Raw genomic sequence first — 17376 nt, 5'->3', positions numbered from 1 at the left:
CTCAGAAATCAAACAGTAAAACCAACGATTTTGAACGCCTATACAATGCAAAACTTAATACCAGCCCCTGTAACATAAAATAACCTAATTATAAAAAAAGTGCTGCGGCCAGGATTGATGGTTTAGTTGGGGGGGGGGGGGGGGAGGGTGGGACCAAAATTTTCAAAATTGAAAAAAAAATTAAGAGGATAACACCAACAATTCTTGTGGCGTAACTGTGACATACAGACCATGATAAGAAAAGCTTCACTCTTAATAATTCATATATTGGTAGATATTGATTTAAGTGAAATTATGAAGGTAATTAGATTATGGCAGGAGATTTTTATTTCAAATAATTCTATTGCCTCCCAGACTTCCAAATCAACTAAAATAGTTAAAAACTTTCCCAGGACCTATTACCCTTAAAGTTTTTCCTGACTACTTTTATATTTTTACTTTTTATGCCTACGTAAACGTTGTATTATTAACTGTAGATAAAAATCAGAAATACGGAATATTTGTTTATCATATTTGTCTTGTCTCACCCCACACCTCTCTCTAATTCATTATTTGTATTTGATCAGTTTACGGTTTTTAATTTACTATAAATTGTTGTAGAACGGAGCAAAATTTATACCTTATCCTAACTCCCACAATTAGTACAGGGAAACACCATTACCCTCCCTCCCAAATCAGACAAACATGCCAAAAAGCCACTTCGAGTAGAGTGAATCTTATAAACCTCTAATTGTGGGGTAAGTGTATTAAAAGGGCAATGGGAATTAAAAAGGGAAATATTGCTTTTTAACAGGAATATTTCAAACATGCCAGTGGCCAGGAATATGCATAAATTGCTAGCAACCAGGAAAGTTAAACATTGGTAGCTTCAGCAATATTTCTTGTTATGCTAGATCCAGGAAGCTTCTAATATTGCCAGGAAATAGGAAGCACTCGTTACCAGCAATATTTTACCATGAACTGCAGTAGATCCAAATATTATCCTTAAATAGTTTTTTTATACTATAATTGTAAAATATTAATACAGACTTTAAAATGCAACTCTTTTTTTTCTTCTCAAAATTGCTTTTTGAAAGTTTCATATCGATTCCTAACTATTTTTCGAGCTATATTTTCTATATATAAACGATGAAAAAAAATAGAACTTTAAATTTTTTTTCTTAAAAAAAAACAAAGATTCAGAAATCACAGAGTAGCTTTGTTTGTTTACTAATTTTATTGGATACTTGAGTCTAGGAATACATATGACGCAATTATTATTATAAAAATTGTTTACATACGCATATAATGGCGTCCATTTTGTTCCCTCAATATGGGACAATTTTTGCTGCCACATTTCTTCCCTTTTCCAATGACAATATTTTAAGAATCATACTTTTTATCATTTTAAAGAAAAAGAAAATACGAATTTGAAATGTTAAAAATGAAGTACAATTTTCGTTCAAAAACAAACTATGAATAATTTGAGAGGTTATTATGAAAAGGGAAATATGTCTAGAGAGAAAATTGTCACATTTTTAAAATAAAACGCTAAGGGAAGGAAAAATTATCAATCATTATTATCTAGATCTTAGTTTTTTAGATAAAAAAATAATTATCAAATCTAGCACGGGCCAATACAAAGCTTTCATGAAAAAAAATGGTTCAATCAGTTCAGTGATATCTACAATGGCCAGGCAACTTACAGCTTTTTTCTACCTTAGGGCCGGAGTAGAGATTATAATAATCCTTTCTGGAAAGACCTATTGAATTCTCCTTTTTAGGGACGTTTCACTTAGATATCCCTGGATGGTTTTAAGCTATTCTATTTTAGCTCTTTCTGCCTTCTTTTAACTTTGTATAGAACAGACACTATAGATGTTTATCTACGCCGCTTGTCTATATACAAAGTAGAACTTTGTATTTCCGAACGAAGCTAAAGATCTTGTTCACCGCTGTAACGATTAGGCCCTTCGGTGGTTTTAAGCTATTTGGTTATATTTTAGATACGTCAATTTGGTATTTAAGAAAGAAGATAGCATTAAAATGAATCTGTAGTGTAAAGCTAACTTTGAACAATTAAAAATATTGATGTTATTTCTGAAAACCTATAATGAAAACATTGAAGAAAGCAAGGATGACAACATCCACAAAAGCAAAGCACTGAAACGGTAGGACAAACGGAAATTAACACTTGTATAGTGTCTAAACTGAATTATCAGAATATAAAAGTATAAGAGTCGAAGCAAAATTGTAAGTAAATTTGTTGAAAAACTTCTTGATACAGGATAATGTTTATTGAGTTTATGGACATACTTACATTTTTAGGATTTGATTATAGAGTTGCTTCGCTTAAAATATTGTTCTTTGTTGTCCCAGGTAACAATATACAAAAAATAAGATCAAACGGATAATTAGATGACATAAAAATTTGCTGTTAAAAAATTAGAAAAATCAACATGTTTAAAATGGACGTACGGACATTCTGGTAATGATTATGGAGTTGCTACGCTTTCTAAATCGTACCTAACTACTACAGGAATCATCAAGCAAAGTTTGAAATCGATAGGACAATTCTAACATGCCTAAATTAACGAATAAAAGCTATCTATCTCGGACGGACGGACCGACCCTAATTATAGAAAAGCTTAGCTTTTAAAAATCTACATTTAGGCAATTCGCAACTTCGACAGACTACAAACACACAAGCTATTAAGTGTAGCTGCTATGAAACAAGAATACTAATTGAGAAAGAAAAAAATGTATTCAAGAATAATAATATATCAAAATATAATTTAACAGCTCCATAATTAAGATTTGACGTGCAATAAACTGTGTTGCAAGAGAGAACTAAAACCTGTTTCTTTTTGTATAAAACTATTAAAATTACGACCAGAACAACACGAATATGATTTAAATTAATCACATCAAAAACAATTTTGAAAATGTCCTGACATTATAAATTATTTTCTTTCAGGGATGAGAAGTAAAAAAAATTGTAATCTTTTAAAATGAATTTTACAATTGAATGAACGCAACTTGTCAGCCCTGAAATGAATCCTACGAAAGAAAATACAATTTTTTAACACGTGCAATTCCTTCTTTACAAGTTAACATGGTGTGTTGACATGACGTGAACACTTTTAATTATATAATATGCCACATTAACCAGGGTAGATTGGAGGGTGGGGGTGTAGGGGCAGCTCACACTCTCAACAAATAAAAATTAAGTTAAAAATAATAGCTAAAATTTCTATGTTAGATTAAAATCCTTCAAAATATTTTGAGGATTGAAAATCAATAAAAAAAATCGTTGTACATACTTTTAACATAACTTTTGTTGTTGACGAATGTGATTGTTACACAGTGTGTCCAGGTTCAGGCCGTGGAGCTATTCCAGCCCGTACAACTGTACACTATCACAGTTAGGTCCAGCCCCTACCCGCCCGTGTCTACAGTCTAGTCCTGGATATTTCATCATTACCATGGCGAGATTACAATTTTGTTTTCCTGTTTTTGCTCACCAATTAACATATTTATTAATATGCTATTAAATCGCAAACAGAATAATCTTTTAAAAGGTGTATCAAATAAGATTTCTAGCAATATAGGTACATTTTAACAGTAAGAACACCATAAAAACACATTGGAATAAGGATTTTTGAAGAAAATCATTTGCCGACCAACTTTTTCGCCATTTAAAAACGTGTCATTAATCTGCATTATAGACAAATGAGCTGAAATTTTGTTATAACGAAAAATTGATAGATTTTTTTCTAGAGCCAAATCCATGTAAAGTGATCATGTTTTTTATACCATTAAAATGTAAACACAAAATATAATTTGACTTAACCTTCATAAAAATTACAATTATGATATACATAATTTTACATAACTGAATTTTTGTAAAATATTTTTGAATTTTTCCTTAATGCCTTTTCAAAATCAACCTAGCCTCTCAAATAAAAATCTGCTAATTAATTTACAAAAAATTCCCTTAATTAGACAAAATTAATAGGATACTTTCTTCAACAAATATTTTACAAACAATCATATGTAACAAATTATTTGATGATACAAATAGGTAGAATATAAAACAATGGCAAATAACTAAGAATTTTATCTACTGGAATTTTAAGCCTAGAATATGATAATGCATTTGATAAAAAAAGATAAAATATATAAGCAAAGATTGTAGGCGTTCAGTAAATGCTAAATTTACAAGATAAATAAATGTATTTTTTTGTTCATGCATTTACATCATTGAATAATCCAGTTTATAAATGTAATTAATTGGGTCTTTTTTTTCATTTTACAATTCATTTAGTTATACAAAAGAATTTTAAGTTTCATAGATTTTTGCTTACTTTAATATCATAAAATAATGTTGAAAGATTCTAAGGATAAGGGAAATAAAATTGAGATATTGATTTCACTAATGGTTTTAGAATCACGTAGTAAAGGATTTTTGATATAATATTCTCACGTTTCACTTCCTTAATCCAAAGAATAATTCAAAACTTTAATTTTTCTTCAGGGACACAAACAGGAGTGATTTAACAACCCGGGATTTTATAAAGGATGAATATTATTATTTCAAGATGTGATATATAAAGTGGTTGAAAGATTTTTTTAATCATGTTGATGGCATCATGAAGATAGCATTTCTTGAATGGCAGTCTTCTGTGGTTGGGAAAGGTTAGCCACGCACGCATCAAACACACTCGCGTTACCCTGAAAATATAAACACACTTTACAATTATACTAAGAACGTAAGATGTCTAAACGAACGTGTAGGTCTATTTACAACATATATCTCAAATCGGATTACGGTCTCTTTTACATGGAATATTAGTATATTAAAGGGAAGGTTCGAAAAAACTGGTTTTAATCTTTAAATCTTTCATTTCAATATTCGCGGAAAGCTGTCAATATAAATTATAATGCGATAATGACTATTACCTGAATCTGCTTGACGATCTCAATGACCCTTCTTCTCTCCTCCGACTCTGTGGGGAGGACGTCAACGGCCACCGCCTCGGCAATTATGGCGACAACACGGGGCAGATTGGCATTGTTCTCTCCAAGGATGTGGGGGTTGTTGGCCTGGACCAGATCGGCCAGGAATCCGTACACGTAGGGGGCCTCGTCGATGTCCTCCGTTACTGGCAACCAGTTTAACCTAAAAAGAATTTATAAATTTGATTATTGACATACAAAATGCAAAAATTCAGACAAGTCCTAATTTAGTAACAGCAAATCTGTTTGTCCAATAAGATCATTTAGACCGATAGCTCCAAGATCATCGGGAGTGATTAATATTGGTAAGGTAACGAGAATGTAAATTGGTTTCATTTAGCAATAAGTAATTTTTAAGTGGTTTAAAAGGGGGCACTTTGCTTTAGGGGGGGGGGGGGGGGGGGCATTAACTTTATTTGAGTGTATTTATTAGAAAAATTGCAAAACACAATTTGTAACGTATTAATTTTCTAATTGGAATGGCGGCTATCTCATACGTTTCAACTACTAATTGTAATCTACAGACGGGATAATTTTGTGCATCATCATTGGGGATGTGTATCAATTTATCTGCCATTGTCTTATCCCTTTAAATGCTTGTAACATTTGACATATTTCAAACTATAAAGGTATCTATTTCGTCGTGTTTAGCAGCGTTGCGGAGCCGTTTGATTTTGGTGCGGCTTCGGCTCCGACCTAAAATCAAGAAAAACTCAAAATATTTCCTTTTGGGGGGAGAGAAAAAGGGGAGGGGTTGAAAAAAGAGGTGGGGCGGGCCTATTTTTCAGTGACATTAACTATTATATAAATTAGTAAGCTTTTTTGTATCTAGAGAATTTCGCTAACCGCTGACCCGATATGGTTCTCCTTTCCATTGAAGGATCTTGCTAACCGCTAAACCGATATGGTTCTCCTTTACAGTGGAGCTTTTATAGGTCATGAGATGGTTTTAGGCTATTTTATTTAAAATAATAAATTTCGGTAGATTTAAGGCTATTTTGCTGCCATCTTATAATATTAAAGAAAATTTTCGAGGAGTAAAACTCAATATAAAATATAAATACATATCCAGGGTCCAGGGAGGTTCTGTATTGTCGTTGTTAATCAAGGTTTACCATAAATTTTCTGAGTACGGTCCTTTTGGGTAGATATAGGCACCCCCCGTTTAGGGGGTGAAAAAAGGGGAGTGGCTAAAAAAAGAGGGGGGTGGGGCTGGCGTATTTTTGGGTGATATTAACTATTATATAGATTTGTAAGCTTTTTTGTATCTAGAAAAGGATTTTGCTTACCGCTGAACCGATATGGTTCTCCTTTCTAGTGGAGCTTTTATAGGTCCTCAGATGATTTTAGGCTATTTTATTTCTAATAAGTCTCAGTATGGTTTTAGGCTATTTTATATCCTTTTAATATTCTTTTTACGACATTTACCCAAAAATGGTGCCCAAAACCACTTTTGGGCGCCCAAAACCCTTTTGGGCAATTGGGCCGCCCAATATCAAAAAAAGTGCCCAATATGACAACACTGCTTTTGAAGGTTTTAAAAGTTAAATTTTTGATAAAAATGGACTTGAAAAACTTAAATGGGGCATTTGCACACGACACAAAAGAGTTAACAGATCATAATTAATAAAAAATCTCTTTTTTAGTTTACCCGGAACCAAAAATTACGGCTCCAGATCCGACTCCACAACGCTGGTGATCATTGAATATTATGAATATTTTGTGATTTTTTAAAATGATAACCTATCTTGACTTACCAAACGGGCAAAATCTGATCCATATTGCAGGCTGAACCGTTGAACTTTAGAATCTTGGTAACAGCAGAAATAGCGTTCTCTGTTGGGTTGATATTCTCTACGGCTCTAGCCTCAGGGTGTTGGATTAATTCTACTAGAAGGGGCACTGCTTGACAGCATATCTGTAAAAAATCAAATTTAAGAACATATTAAAATATGAAATTGTCGTCGATTTTGTTTAAAATTTAAGGCTTGTATTAAACTGATCATATAATATGATATTCTACAAAAGAAGCAAAGCATTCAAGGATTTTTTTTAAAAGTGTCAATTTCCCGCATTTATAGTGGTCAAGAATTAAATACAAATAGATAATGGACAGTGACACCGTATAAATATCTTTCCATGATGCAACTTTATAATTGAATTATTGACTTTATAGGGTATAAGTTGGCATTTATGGTTTAAATAAAGATATCTACAATTAATCATTAATCACCCTCTTGCTGTTACTAATAGATTGATAATGAATACCTGTGCATAACCAGGGCCGCCATTCTGTCCCATGACACCGCAACCGTAGGCAGCCGCCTGCCTAACCTCCGGCTGTGTGTGTGTCATGCTTCCCATAAGGCGGGCAAGGAAAACTTCCTGATATTTCAAGCTGGTACCTCCTGAACATTGTAAAGTCAGTTACTAGAGGCAACCAGTTCTAAAGTCATATCTGTTTTGAGTACAGGCTATTCCCAGCAAAATGAGGCAAGATAATGCAATAAAATAATGTTAAATATTTTTCTTTTAATGTTCAAATATTTTAATTATGCTTATCCAAATCTAATAAGGATTGGTTTAGCTAAATTAATGGAATTTTTCTAAGTAAATCAGGTTTCGAAGATAGCGAGATAGAGCTATAAAATTAAATTAACTGCCCTTTGTCCATTCCTGTATCCCTAAATTCACAAATAATTCCGCACCTGTGTATTCAATCAAATCATCGAAAATGCAGAGACCCCACTGTAGGTCCGACCAGGGTCTGTTAGGTTCTAAAAGTTTGCTGAACTGTGGCAACAGTTTCTCAAATGCGGGTAAGAAAGCTTCTCCGTGGGTTGAAAACATGGCGTGAACAAGGTCTCCCACCTGAAAATTGTTTGATTTGGCTATTAATAATGTAATTCTGTCAGAAAAGAGAAAAAACAAACTGTTTGTAAGGGATTATATAAGGTTAGGTCAAGTACAGGTTACAAAATTCCATCTGGGAATTAGACACATGGTTTTAATATTTCATCCTGAACATTTGTCATAATAAAGAAAAAATATGTTTATGACCCAATGTTATAGCTTGCCAACATGCAACTCATTTATTGGTCAGTTCGTTAATCCAGTAGGAGGGGAGGGGATAAGGGGGTGAAAGGGGGAATCTTAGCCCGCTTCAAGTTTCACTTCAATACACAAGAAGAAAATTTGGTGTAAGATCATAGTAATATTATATTCAATTAAAGTGATGAGATATACACTAATAAAAATGTGATTTTATAAGTAACATACCTTGCTGAGAATATAAACATCTTCTTCATTTTCATCCTCTAGTTGTTCCTCAACACCTTCGTCGTAATCTTCCTCTCCACCAGCACGCTTACCTAAAAAGAAATTATTACTAGATTTTTACATCGTTTTTTAACTATTGATATTTGAGTTTAGGCAAGTCTTGATACTTTTTTCAGGGGTGTATATTCTGCATAAGATTTATTTTTTTTCCCCGGCTACAAATTTTTTTATTTTTTTTCCCCCCCCTAATTTTTTCTCTCCAAGTAGGGGGGAAAATGAAAAAATATTTAAAGAACTCTATATTTTATTTATTTTATCCCTCATACCACACATTTTATTAGTTTTTTTCTCCAAGGAGGGGGGGAAATGGAAAAAATGTTTTCAGTTTTCTTAATTTTTACATTTTTTTTTCCCTCCAACCACTTATTTTTTATTTCCCCCCCCCCCCCTTAGCCGGGGATCCCATGCAGAATATACACCCCTGACTTTTTTTTATATTTGGGGTGTATTATATACTGAATTCTATTTTATCCCTTCCTTGCTGGAAAAAAACTAAGGGGGAAAAATATAAAAAATTTGCAACAGGGTAAAAAAAAATCTTGCGCAGATTATACATCCTTGTTTGATAAGAGAAATCTATATACCTATATCTTATTTCTTACAATTCAAACAATGTCATAAGAATGGACTATCATTGTTCATCCCACCCTTCCCCCTCTATTCCCTTTATATTCAATGTTTTTATTTGGACATCCTACCCATAAAAACAAATTATCGTCATTATATTACCTGCTCTCTCCTCGGCCCTCTTGAAGTGTTCCACCATAGTCTTATCCAGGAGGGTGACAGCCTCCTCCAGTCCATGAGGACCCAGACAATCCTTACCCAGTAGCTCGACACACCTGGACAGGCTGGCTAACAGCTCGGCCAATACGTCGTTCTCAGGTTCTGTCTCGATGGACTGAATTATAGTTAAGTCATTGGTCAAGTTATCAAGAATTTATCATAATGGAAATAAATGGAATTTCTAAATCTGAACTTAACTCAGTATCTAAAATAAAGGTTAGGTTAGAGTAGCGCACTGTATACTCCAACATGAATAAATAACTAATTCTACTTTGCCATCAGCATTTAAGCCAATTAAACATGATATTTTATTCATCCATTTATTGCTCAGACTTACAGCATATTTTCAAGTTAGTTTCACAGATGATTTAATACTTAGTGGTTTACTTGAGTTACTGAGTCACTATCTCAGTTTGAAAATGCTCTAACCTTAAGAAGTTCGGGGAGCATGAAACCCCACATTTCTTGTAGATATTGAGGACCTTTGATCTTAGCGCACTCCAGAAGGAAGGGGAGGGACTCAGCTGCAGCTGTACGGACTCCATCGTGGAAGTAGAATTTCAGCATGGGGACCATAAGCTTCACAACCTCTTCTGTGTATTCAGCAAAATGCTCTTTTAGTTCCCTAAAATTAAACTTATTAATGTCTTATCTTATAACAGAGATTTTAAAGGAAAAAAACATGACATGAATGTCCCTTTCTTTACATCTGAAAGATTTTATACATCAGTCGCATTGGTTCCATATGATATTAGGTTGACTAAAGTTAAGTTCTTATTTCCGATATTGAATTAACCATTTCAAATTGAGAAGTGTAGCATTCTTTCTTATCCTACAGTTGTAGTTCATCCTTGAACGCGAGAAAACAATAGTCTATATCACATCTAATACAATAATGGTCATCTGTTCTATAGGCTTATCAAGATTTTAAATATATTACCTGGCATAGCAGACCAACATCTGACAAGCTGTAGCTTTGTCCTCAAGTCCGGCTGTTTTAATGCCAAAGTTTTGTTGTTCGCCAAGCTGCACAAACTGCCAATCTTCAGTGTCTTCCTATAATTTACAATATATAAGTATTCTTTATTAGAACTAGTAATCTTGTTCATTATTATTGTATAATCCTAGAACCTAACAGGGATGAAAAACATTCATTGTAAAGTATGATATATATTTAACAATTTCAAGCTCTTTGGGAAACAAGATGCTTGTATGTTGATTTTAGTTCATTAAAGTAATCAAGATTTTGCAGATTTAAATGAATTACCTCAACGCCAGTGAGTTCATCGTTGTCAAGCAGAGCAACCTCCGGCTTCATGCTGGCAGTCTTCATGACAGGAGCCATCACCAGGGGAAGGTAGGGCGCGAACCCAGCACCCAGAATCTTACAGATCCTTGCCCAGGCTGAAATCATGTAGGACATCTGGGGATCGTCCTCCGCCATTTCTTCGCCCTTGATTTGGCTGGATAATAGCAAGTCCATAACCTGAAACATTAAATTTATTAAGTGAGTAATGTATTTTGAAAGTTTCGCCACTAAGAAAAACAATCACTAAAAGTTAGTCTTAATGTCTAAACTAAATGAGAAAGGAATAGGATTGTTGTCGATAAGGAAATAACGGACATACTATAATTATAAAGCAAGTGAGTTACTAAAAAAAGCGGAACAAAGTTTTTCCAATAGTTGGAAGAAAAATAATTTTGTCTATACCTCGCTGGCATCGGGGCTGAATTTTTCTCCACCGACGGCAAGACCAATGAGAGACACGCACTCAATTGTCTTTCCTCTCAAGAGTCGCAACTCAGGTGTGTTCGCATTACTGATCATAAACTTCAGCAGTGGCATAAACCTAAAATAAACAGTTTGTTATGTAATGGATTCATTAATACTTGGATCTTACACAAGATTATCATTACTCTAATAAAGTGAAATACGTTGCGGGCTAAAATAACGATACACTCCCCTCCTACTGGATGAAGAAACTGATCATAAATTATATACATATTAGCAACCCAAATTGACAATAATTTTTCCCCTGTCATGATATCCACATATATTTTATAACCATTTTTAATGTGTATTTATTCTTTTTTATTTTATCAATGTTTAACCCGTCGTTGCGTGGGAGGTTGTGGCATGATTTTTTCATCGTCAAGTATACATTTTAGAATTATTTCAAAACTGTGACAATGTCCCCTCCCCAACAAATTAAAAAAAAAGAATAAATGTTTTAAAATGTAAACATTCTTGCCTGAAAAAATGATAAATTCAAAATTCTATTATAAAATAACAGACGATGGTAATTTCGAAAGAAATAAAACAAAATAGATAAGGCAAGATCTTTTAACAGCTATTTCTTCCTGAAAGCAAGGTCAAACTTAAAATGCCTACCTATCATAATGTTGAATAAAGTTATCTTCCGCTGTATCTGCGACACTGGCAATTGTAGTGATAATTTGTTCAAGTACAAGCTTGGTTCCCTTCTGTACCAGCTCATCAAGTTTACTCTGTACATTTGGGTTATTTTATAAACAAGTTTTCGAAGCAATGTATTTATCACTAGCAGCTGTGCCCCTAGAGACCTCTAGGAGCACTTGAGGATAGTCGGAGAAGGGGCTATGTATTTGATTTATTTTCAGAAAAAAGTATTTTTTTGGGGGGGGAGGGGGGTACTTAGGAAGGTGGAGGTAACCTTCCCATAAATAGTTACATTCCGAATCGGTTTAGTTTAAACTTGTTAATAAAATAATTTCCTTAAGAACAGCTTCAAGCTTGGACATAATATCAGGCAGATACGGCACCAAAATATTCTTGGGACAATCCTCTGAAAAGTTGACCAGCGCAGCTCCGGCATGCGCCTGCACACGAGGGTTTGTTGTGTCGTCCATCAGCATCAGCAGGCCAGGCACCACACGGGCGTGGAACTTCTTCTCGAAAATTGGCGCAAAGTCTGTTGCCATTTGACCAATTGCGTTACAGCAGGCATATCTTACCCTAAAACAGAAAGCTAATGTAATTCTTATTTCATTTCGAACATTTTCAGTTACTAGGCCACTTTATTCAATCGTTTGTCCGGCTGTCTGTGAAAACACAGTAGGAATACATCTAAATATTCTCTAAGCACACCAAATACACACGGACATGTAATAGAATAACTTGTTTTAACAAAAAAAATCTTACCTTGGATGAGGATCCTGAATAAAGTTGATGACCCCATCCATAACCTGTGGCAAATACGGCTCCATCTGTTTGTGACAGCCCTCGCCAGAGGCAGAAATAGCCATAAGAGCAGCGTGTCTGTGCTTCCAGTCTGGGGACTGCAGCATAGTCGGGGTGATAGACATTATGTGAGGGAAAACTGACTTGCCACCGAGTCCGCAGGCAAGACGGTCAAGGGCGCATTCTGCCACAACAGCATTAGAATCACTGTCTTCCTCCTGATAATAAATATTTTGAACAAATTAATTCATTAATTTACAGTAAAAAAGATAAATTAGCTAGGTATATATTTAGTAAAGGTTATGTTTAAATATTAGTCTTCGATTTATATTTGATGCAAAAGTATCCCACAATAATCGAAGCACTCTGTATTTTGATGTCTTGTCAACTGTTTAATTAAAGTTTACGTAATAAGTGACGTAGGTATAGTAGTTTCATGCTAAACTAAAAGTAAAGCAAAGCTGTCCTTAAACAAATGAAAACTTGGCGAATTATGTCATTTCTACAAGCTAGTAACATGATTTAGTGAAATAATAAACTTAACATTTTGGAAAAAATGGCCGGAAAACTTACCTCAGGATCGTCATCGTTGACCCAATCCTCTTCTTCATCGATATCAGTCATCAACTTGAGACAGGACTGTACAACCTCACCAATATTATCACCACAAACCTAAATAAATATTATTTCAATATATCTAAATAAAAAAGGACTGTACTCTATTTTTCTCATTTACATTAAATGAAAGAAACTTTCAATAAACTTAAAACGATAAAAAGAAAATATATTGCTTGTTAAAAATAAAATATAATATTATCAATTGCTAGATTTTGGATAGTTGCCACACATTAGCATTGAATGATGTCGATGAATTATCCGTATTATATGAGGATCACAAAGCATATATTATATCTCTATGTATCTAATCTCTAGGCATCAAAGAGCTAAAGGTTTTACCTTTCTGACCATTGCAGGCGCAGTTTCAGCAGTGGTAACAACCAACTCCAAGGCAAGATGACGCCAGGAGTCACCAAGCTCCTCGTTAGTCACCATCTTCAGGCACAAGGCGAAAATCTCAGCAAGCTGGGGGCGCAGGAATTTGGGCATAGCCTCGGCGACGTCAATTAAGGATTTGAGGCAAGCTTCGTCATCTTGGTTTTCAACGGATTGAACTGTGACTTGCATGATAGGGCCCAGAAGGTCTGCAAAGTGTTTCTGGATTCCAGTATCCTGTTTAAAGGTTTTGTTGAATTTAACTTATCAAAAATGCAAAAGAAATAAGACATTCATCTTCAATTTAAAAATAAATTAAAAATTGGGGTGCTGCCGTTTCTACAAATAGCAGAACATAGTCACTGTGATTATGACAGTTTATAAGAGTAAGGGGGGGGGGGGGGTTTAATGCAACCATCTCGTAATCAGTGAGCAAATGGCACTTAGAATTCGAATTTCCATCTATAATTTTGCATGAGTAATCCTTGGTAGGTCTATTTTCCCTAAATCGAACAAAAAGTTGGAAAAGTAACGGCTAACGGCTCATCTGTTTTACCATTTGTTTGATATCTATATTGCAAATTAGTCACGAAACCTCTCTCAACATGATACTCTTTTCTACTCCAAAACGCTATCAAACGGTTCTAGACGGTAGCTGTTGGTACTAGCTAGAAGTTTTAAAATTAGTTATTGCTATCATTTAACATGAATGAAATCAAAAATATGTTTTAAAAAGTTGATTCCTACGTAATTGATGATGGATTTACCCTGAAAATAGGCAAAAAACGGCTGAACGGCTGAGCCGCTAGCCGTTACTTTTCCAACTTTTTGTTCGATTTAGGGAAAATAGACCTACCAAGGATTACTCATGCAAAAGTTCAGATCGAAATTCGAATTCTAAGTGTCATTTCAATTGCTCACTGATTACGAGATGGTTGCATTAACCCCCCCCCCTCCCCGTTTTGTCAAAATCAGTAACAAAACTTTACTGTCAAATTAACCATGGTTAGATTTTTTTAGTTGTAAAAATTAAATACACTTACATTTCTAAAGCAATCATAATAAATATAAGACAATATGATATTGTTTTTATGGTAAATAAAATATTAAGTAAAGAGTATAAATTCCTCTATTGTTCGCGAATTCAATTCAACACAAACATGCCTTGTCGTGAAGTAAAAGGTAATTTCCAGCGGCCCTAACAGCTGTGAACCTGACATCGTAGCTTTGATCTGTAAGGCTGGCCAACAACATTTGTTTTATAACATCGATGTATTGTTGCTCTTGACTTCCAAAAACACTAGAAATAAATACATATGTCATATATTGAAGCAAGAAAAAGGGGACATGGAAATTATTTATATTGAACATCGACATGAAAGAACGTTCCTAGCAATTTTAAACTTTCGATTCCATAACTACTATTACTCAATCAAATAAGTACAATGTGAATTTGAAAACATCATGATCCCATTGTTATTTTTTTTGTCAACTGTCTCTGTAGCACAACCAATCTACATATATACTTACTTTGGAATGCTGGCGAACATATGCAAAGCGACTTCTTTAATTTCAGGATTGGCCGAACTGGCACAATCAAACAAAAACTTCAAGAACTCCGGCCACAAATTATTTCCGTCCTCGTCGGTCAGGTTCCTGGCCACCTCGGCAGCTAAATCTGCGCATTTCCGTCGGCAGTTTTTGTTGGGCTCGTTTTGCACACAAAGGATGATTTGATTCTTTAATTGGGCTTTTTGTTCATCTGGTAACTAAAAAGGTTACAGAACATTATAATGCCAATTTTTCAATGGAAAATATATTATAAATTGGTGATTTCTAGAACGACATGACTTTATATATTATGTTTTTAACGACTAATCTACTTGTTGACAAAATTCTGAAATAATATACTACAATTGCTATTATCATCGCTGTTTTAAAAATATGCATATTGATAAAATATCTTTTTTTCAGACAAGATTTTCATTTCAAAATGGTCAGATTCACTGAAATGAAGACATACTAAAAGTAAAGCGATGTTGTATTATTTTCACACGAATAAAATAATAAATAACATAATTTTCTACCTTTCCGAAAAAATCTTCAAACTCTGTTGAAAACAAGCGCCTGAAATAACAAATGAGAGAAAATATTGGATTAATTTCCGGTTAGAAAACGAAGTAATGTTCCAAGTTTACGTAACAAAGTTAATATAAAATATTAATAAAAGTAACTCTAGGTTTGTTATTGTTTGTTTGTCTATCAGTGTCTTATTAATTATGTTTGTTACCCTTGTTTATATTAAATATGTAATACAGCAAAAATGTGTTTTTACTATGTATTCTATATATAAACGTAGTCCACTAAGGGCGCAGCTACTATTTTTAATTCTACCAGCAGCTAGAGACCTCAATCTTTTAGCGTTTTATAAAGGAGAGATGTAGAATTACAATCTAGTAACAATTTTTGTCAAGTACTTTCTCTCAAAATTATATCAAACTTATAATCAGCTGCTCTGTAAAGAAGAGCCATAACGGTCCAACTATTTAAGAGATCTTTTGTTACACACGCAGAAAGGTCTCATTTTATAAGTATTGAATTTATTCATATTATCAAAAGTTATTCATCGAATACATATAAGGGGAACGATCAATAGTATCTTAAACGTCGGGGAAAGGCTTTAGGAAGCGAAATTACCTGAGCATAACAGCACTGAGCTGCCTGCCATCCTCTGCCACATTAACATGGTCAGAAATTGCTCCAAGGAGGAAATTTACTTTTTGTTCGGTGGCAATTTGTTCATAAGTTTCCTGAAAAGAAAGCCATATTAAAATCATGGAATGAAAAGTATGTAACTAGTATATATTTTCACAGTATCTTTAGTTATTTTAGATTTGGAAAATGTTAATTATTGCCACGCAGGGTTAGGGCCCTCCGCAGGGGTTAGAAAATAAGAGAAAAGCTCAAATGAAAATTCCAATATGATCCCAATATATATATATATATATATATCCAGAGAACGACAAAGTAAAACAATGATATAACAATTTTTATACAGAATAGCACAGTGACAAGTGGATGTTAATTTGTCACATGGATCATCTAAACTAATGTTTTATTATCTTTAGAAGCATGGCCGTCAGGCATACAGAAAAAAACAATGTATAGACTGCCTAGATGCGCTTTGCAAAAGAATATATCCTGAAAATTTTAGCTGTCTATCATAGACCGCGGCCAAGAAAATCAGTAATAAAATCTAATTTAAATTGAAATTAATTGGGGCGCGGCTTAAAAATGTGTCACATTATATGTACTTTATTATTATATGTACAATGTACATATAATATATATGATCCCACGTGCGCTAAATACAAACATTAAATATAAAAAATTAAATATTAGTGTTTTTAACTTTTAATCAGAACTTTAGACTTTTAATGATAAATAATTAACCTTATTTACGATTAATGATATTCTTTGACTTTCATAAAAATAATGTCATGACAGCTTCAAAGACAAGACAAATAACATGGACCATTTTTGGGGACCAAAAGTATAATTTTAGAACCGTTATAAAGAGTAAAAACGGTAAATCGTTAATTTTACCTCGGCTTTGCTTCTGATGGCGTTGTCTGTGGACAAAAGAGCGGCTAAAAGCCCTGAAAATTCGCCGGCCGCCATTTTTCACTTCTGCATGTGCTTGAAAAAAATTCAATTAATGTTTCCCTCCTTCCTCTCACTGACTTCTCGCTCGCTCTCCTTCCCGCGTTTTGAAAACACGGTTGCCAGATACACAAATATGGAAAGGACATTTTGACGTATGTTTGATACAGGATTAAATAATTTCTTTAAAAATTCTATTTTATGCTATTATGTAGGATTCAAATGCCTGCAAATAATTATGACCCAAAATTTTACTGAACACAATTATTTTTGCAGCACAACTTCTTAATATTTGGTAACCCTTGCACGGCTTTTAGTAAACTAATCTTTTTCTTTAAATACTTTAAATAAAATTTTTAATAAATTTGAGACTTTTT

The 17376-nt window shown here is 33.8% G+C and overlaps 1 protein-coding gene across 10 annotated transcripts; it reads right to left on the bottom strand.

Moving 5' to 3' along the window:
- Positions 1-2724: 2724 nt before the first annotated feature.
- On the bottom strand, positions 2725-17191 carry Karybeta3 (karyopherin beta 3). Of its 10 annotated transcripts, XM_080151120.1 has the most exons (25): positions 16943-17191; positions 16034-16146; positions 15424-15463; positions 14867-15105; positions 14501-14636; positions 13301-13573; positions 12917-13015; positions 12305-12561; positions 11880-12118; positions 11516-11633; positions 10835-10973; positions 10391-10609; positions 10064-10179; positions 9553-9748; positions 9067-9238; positions 8278-8369; positions 7707-7869; positions 7267-7406; positions 6756-6916; positions 4942-5161; positions 4003-4713; positions 3796-3874; positions 3464-3578; positions 3044-3119; positions 2725-2929 (listed from the first exon to the last, which is right to left on the bottom strand). In XM_080151120.1, exons 1-21 carry the CDS (start codon positions 17015-17017, stop codon positions 4630-4632), a joined length of 3291 nt encoding a protein of 1096 aa, XP_080007246.1. In that variant the 5' UTR covers positions 17018-17191; the 3' UTR covers positions 2725-2929; positions 3044-3119; positions 3464-3578; positions 3796-3874; positions 4003-4629. The 10 variants fall into 10 exon arrangements, with proteins under 10 accessions (XP_080007246.1, XP_080007241.1, XP_080007240.1 ...); XM_080151115.1 differs by having other exon boundaries at positions 3044-3578; XM_080151114.1 differs by having other exon boundaries at positions 2725-3188.
- Between the last annotated feature and the right edge of the window lie 185 nt (positions 17192-17376).

Source organism: Acartia tonsa, chromosome 2 (genome assembly GCF_053477335.1).
Source record: "Acartia tonsa isolate MP-2025a chromosome 2, ASM5347733v1, whole genome shotgun sequence".
NCBI classification, from domain to species: Eukaryota; Metazoa; Arthropoda; class Copepoda; order Calanoida; family Acartiidae; genus Acartia; species Acartia tonsa.
This window is presented reverse-complemented; position numbering and strand designations above follow the sequence as displayed.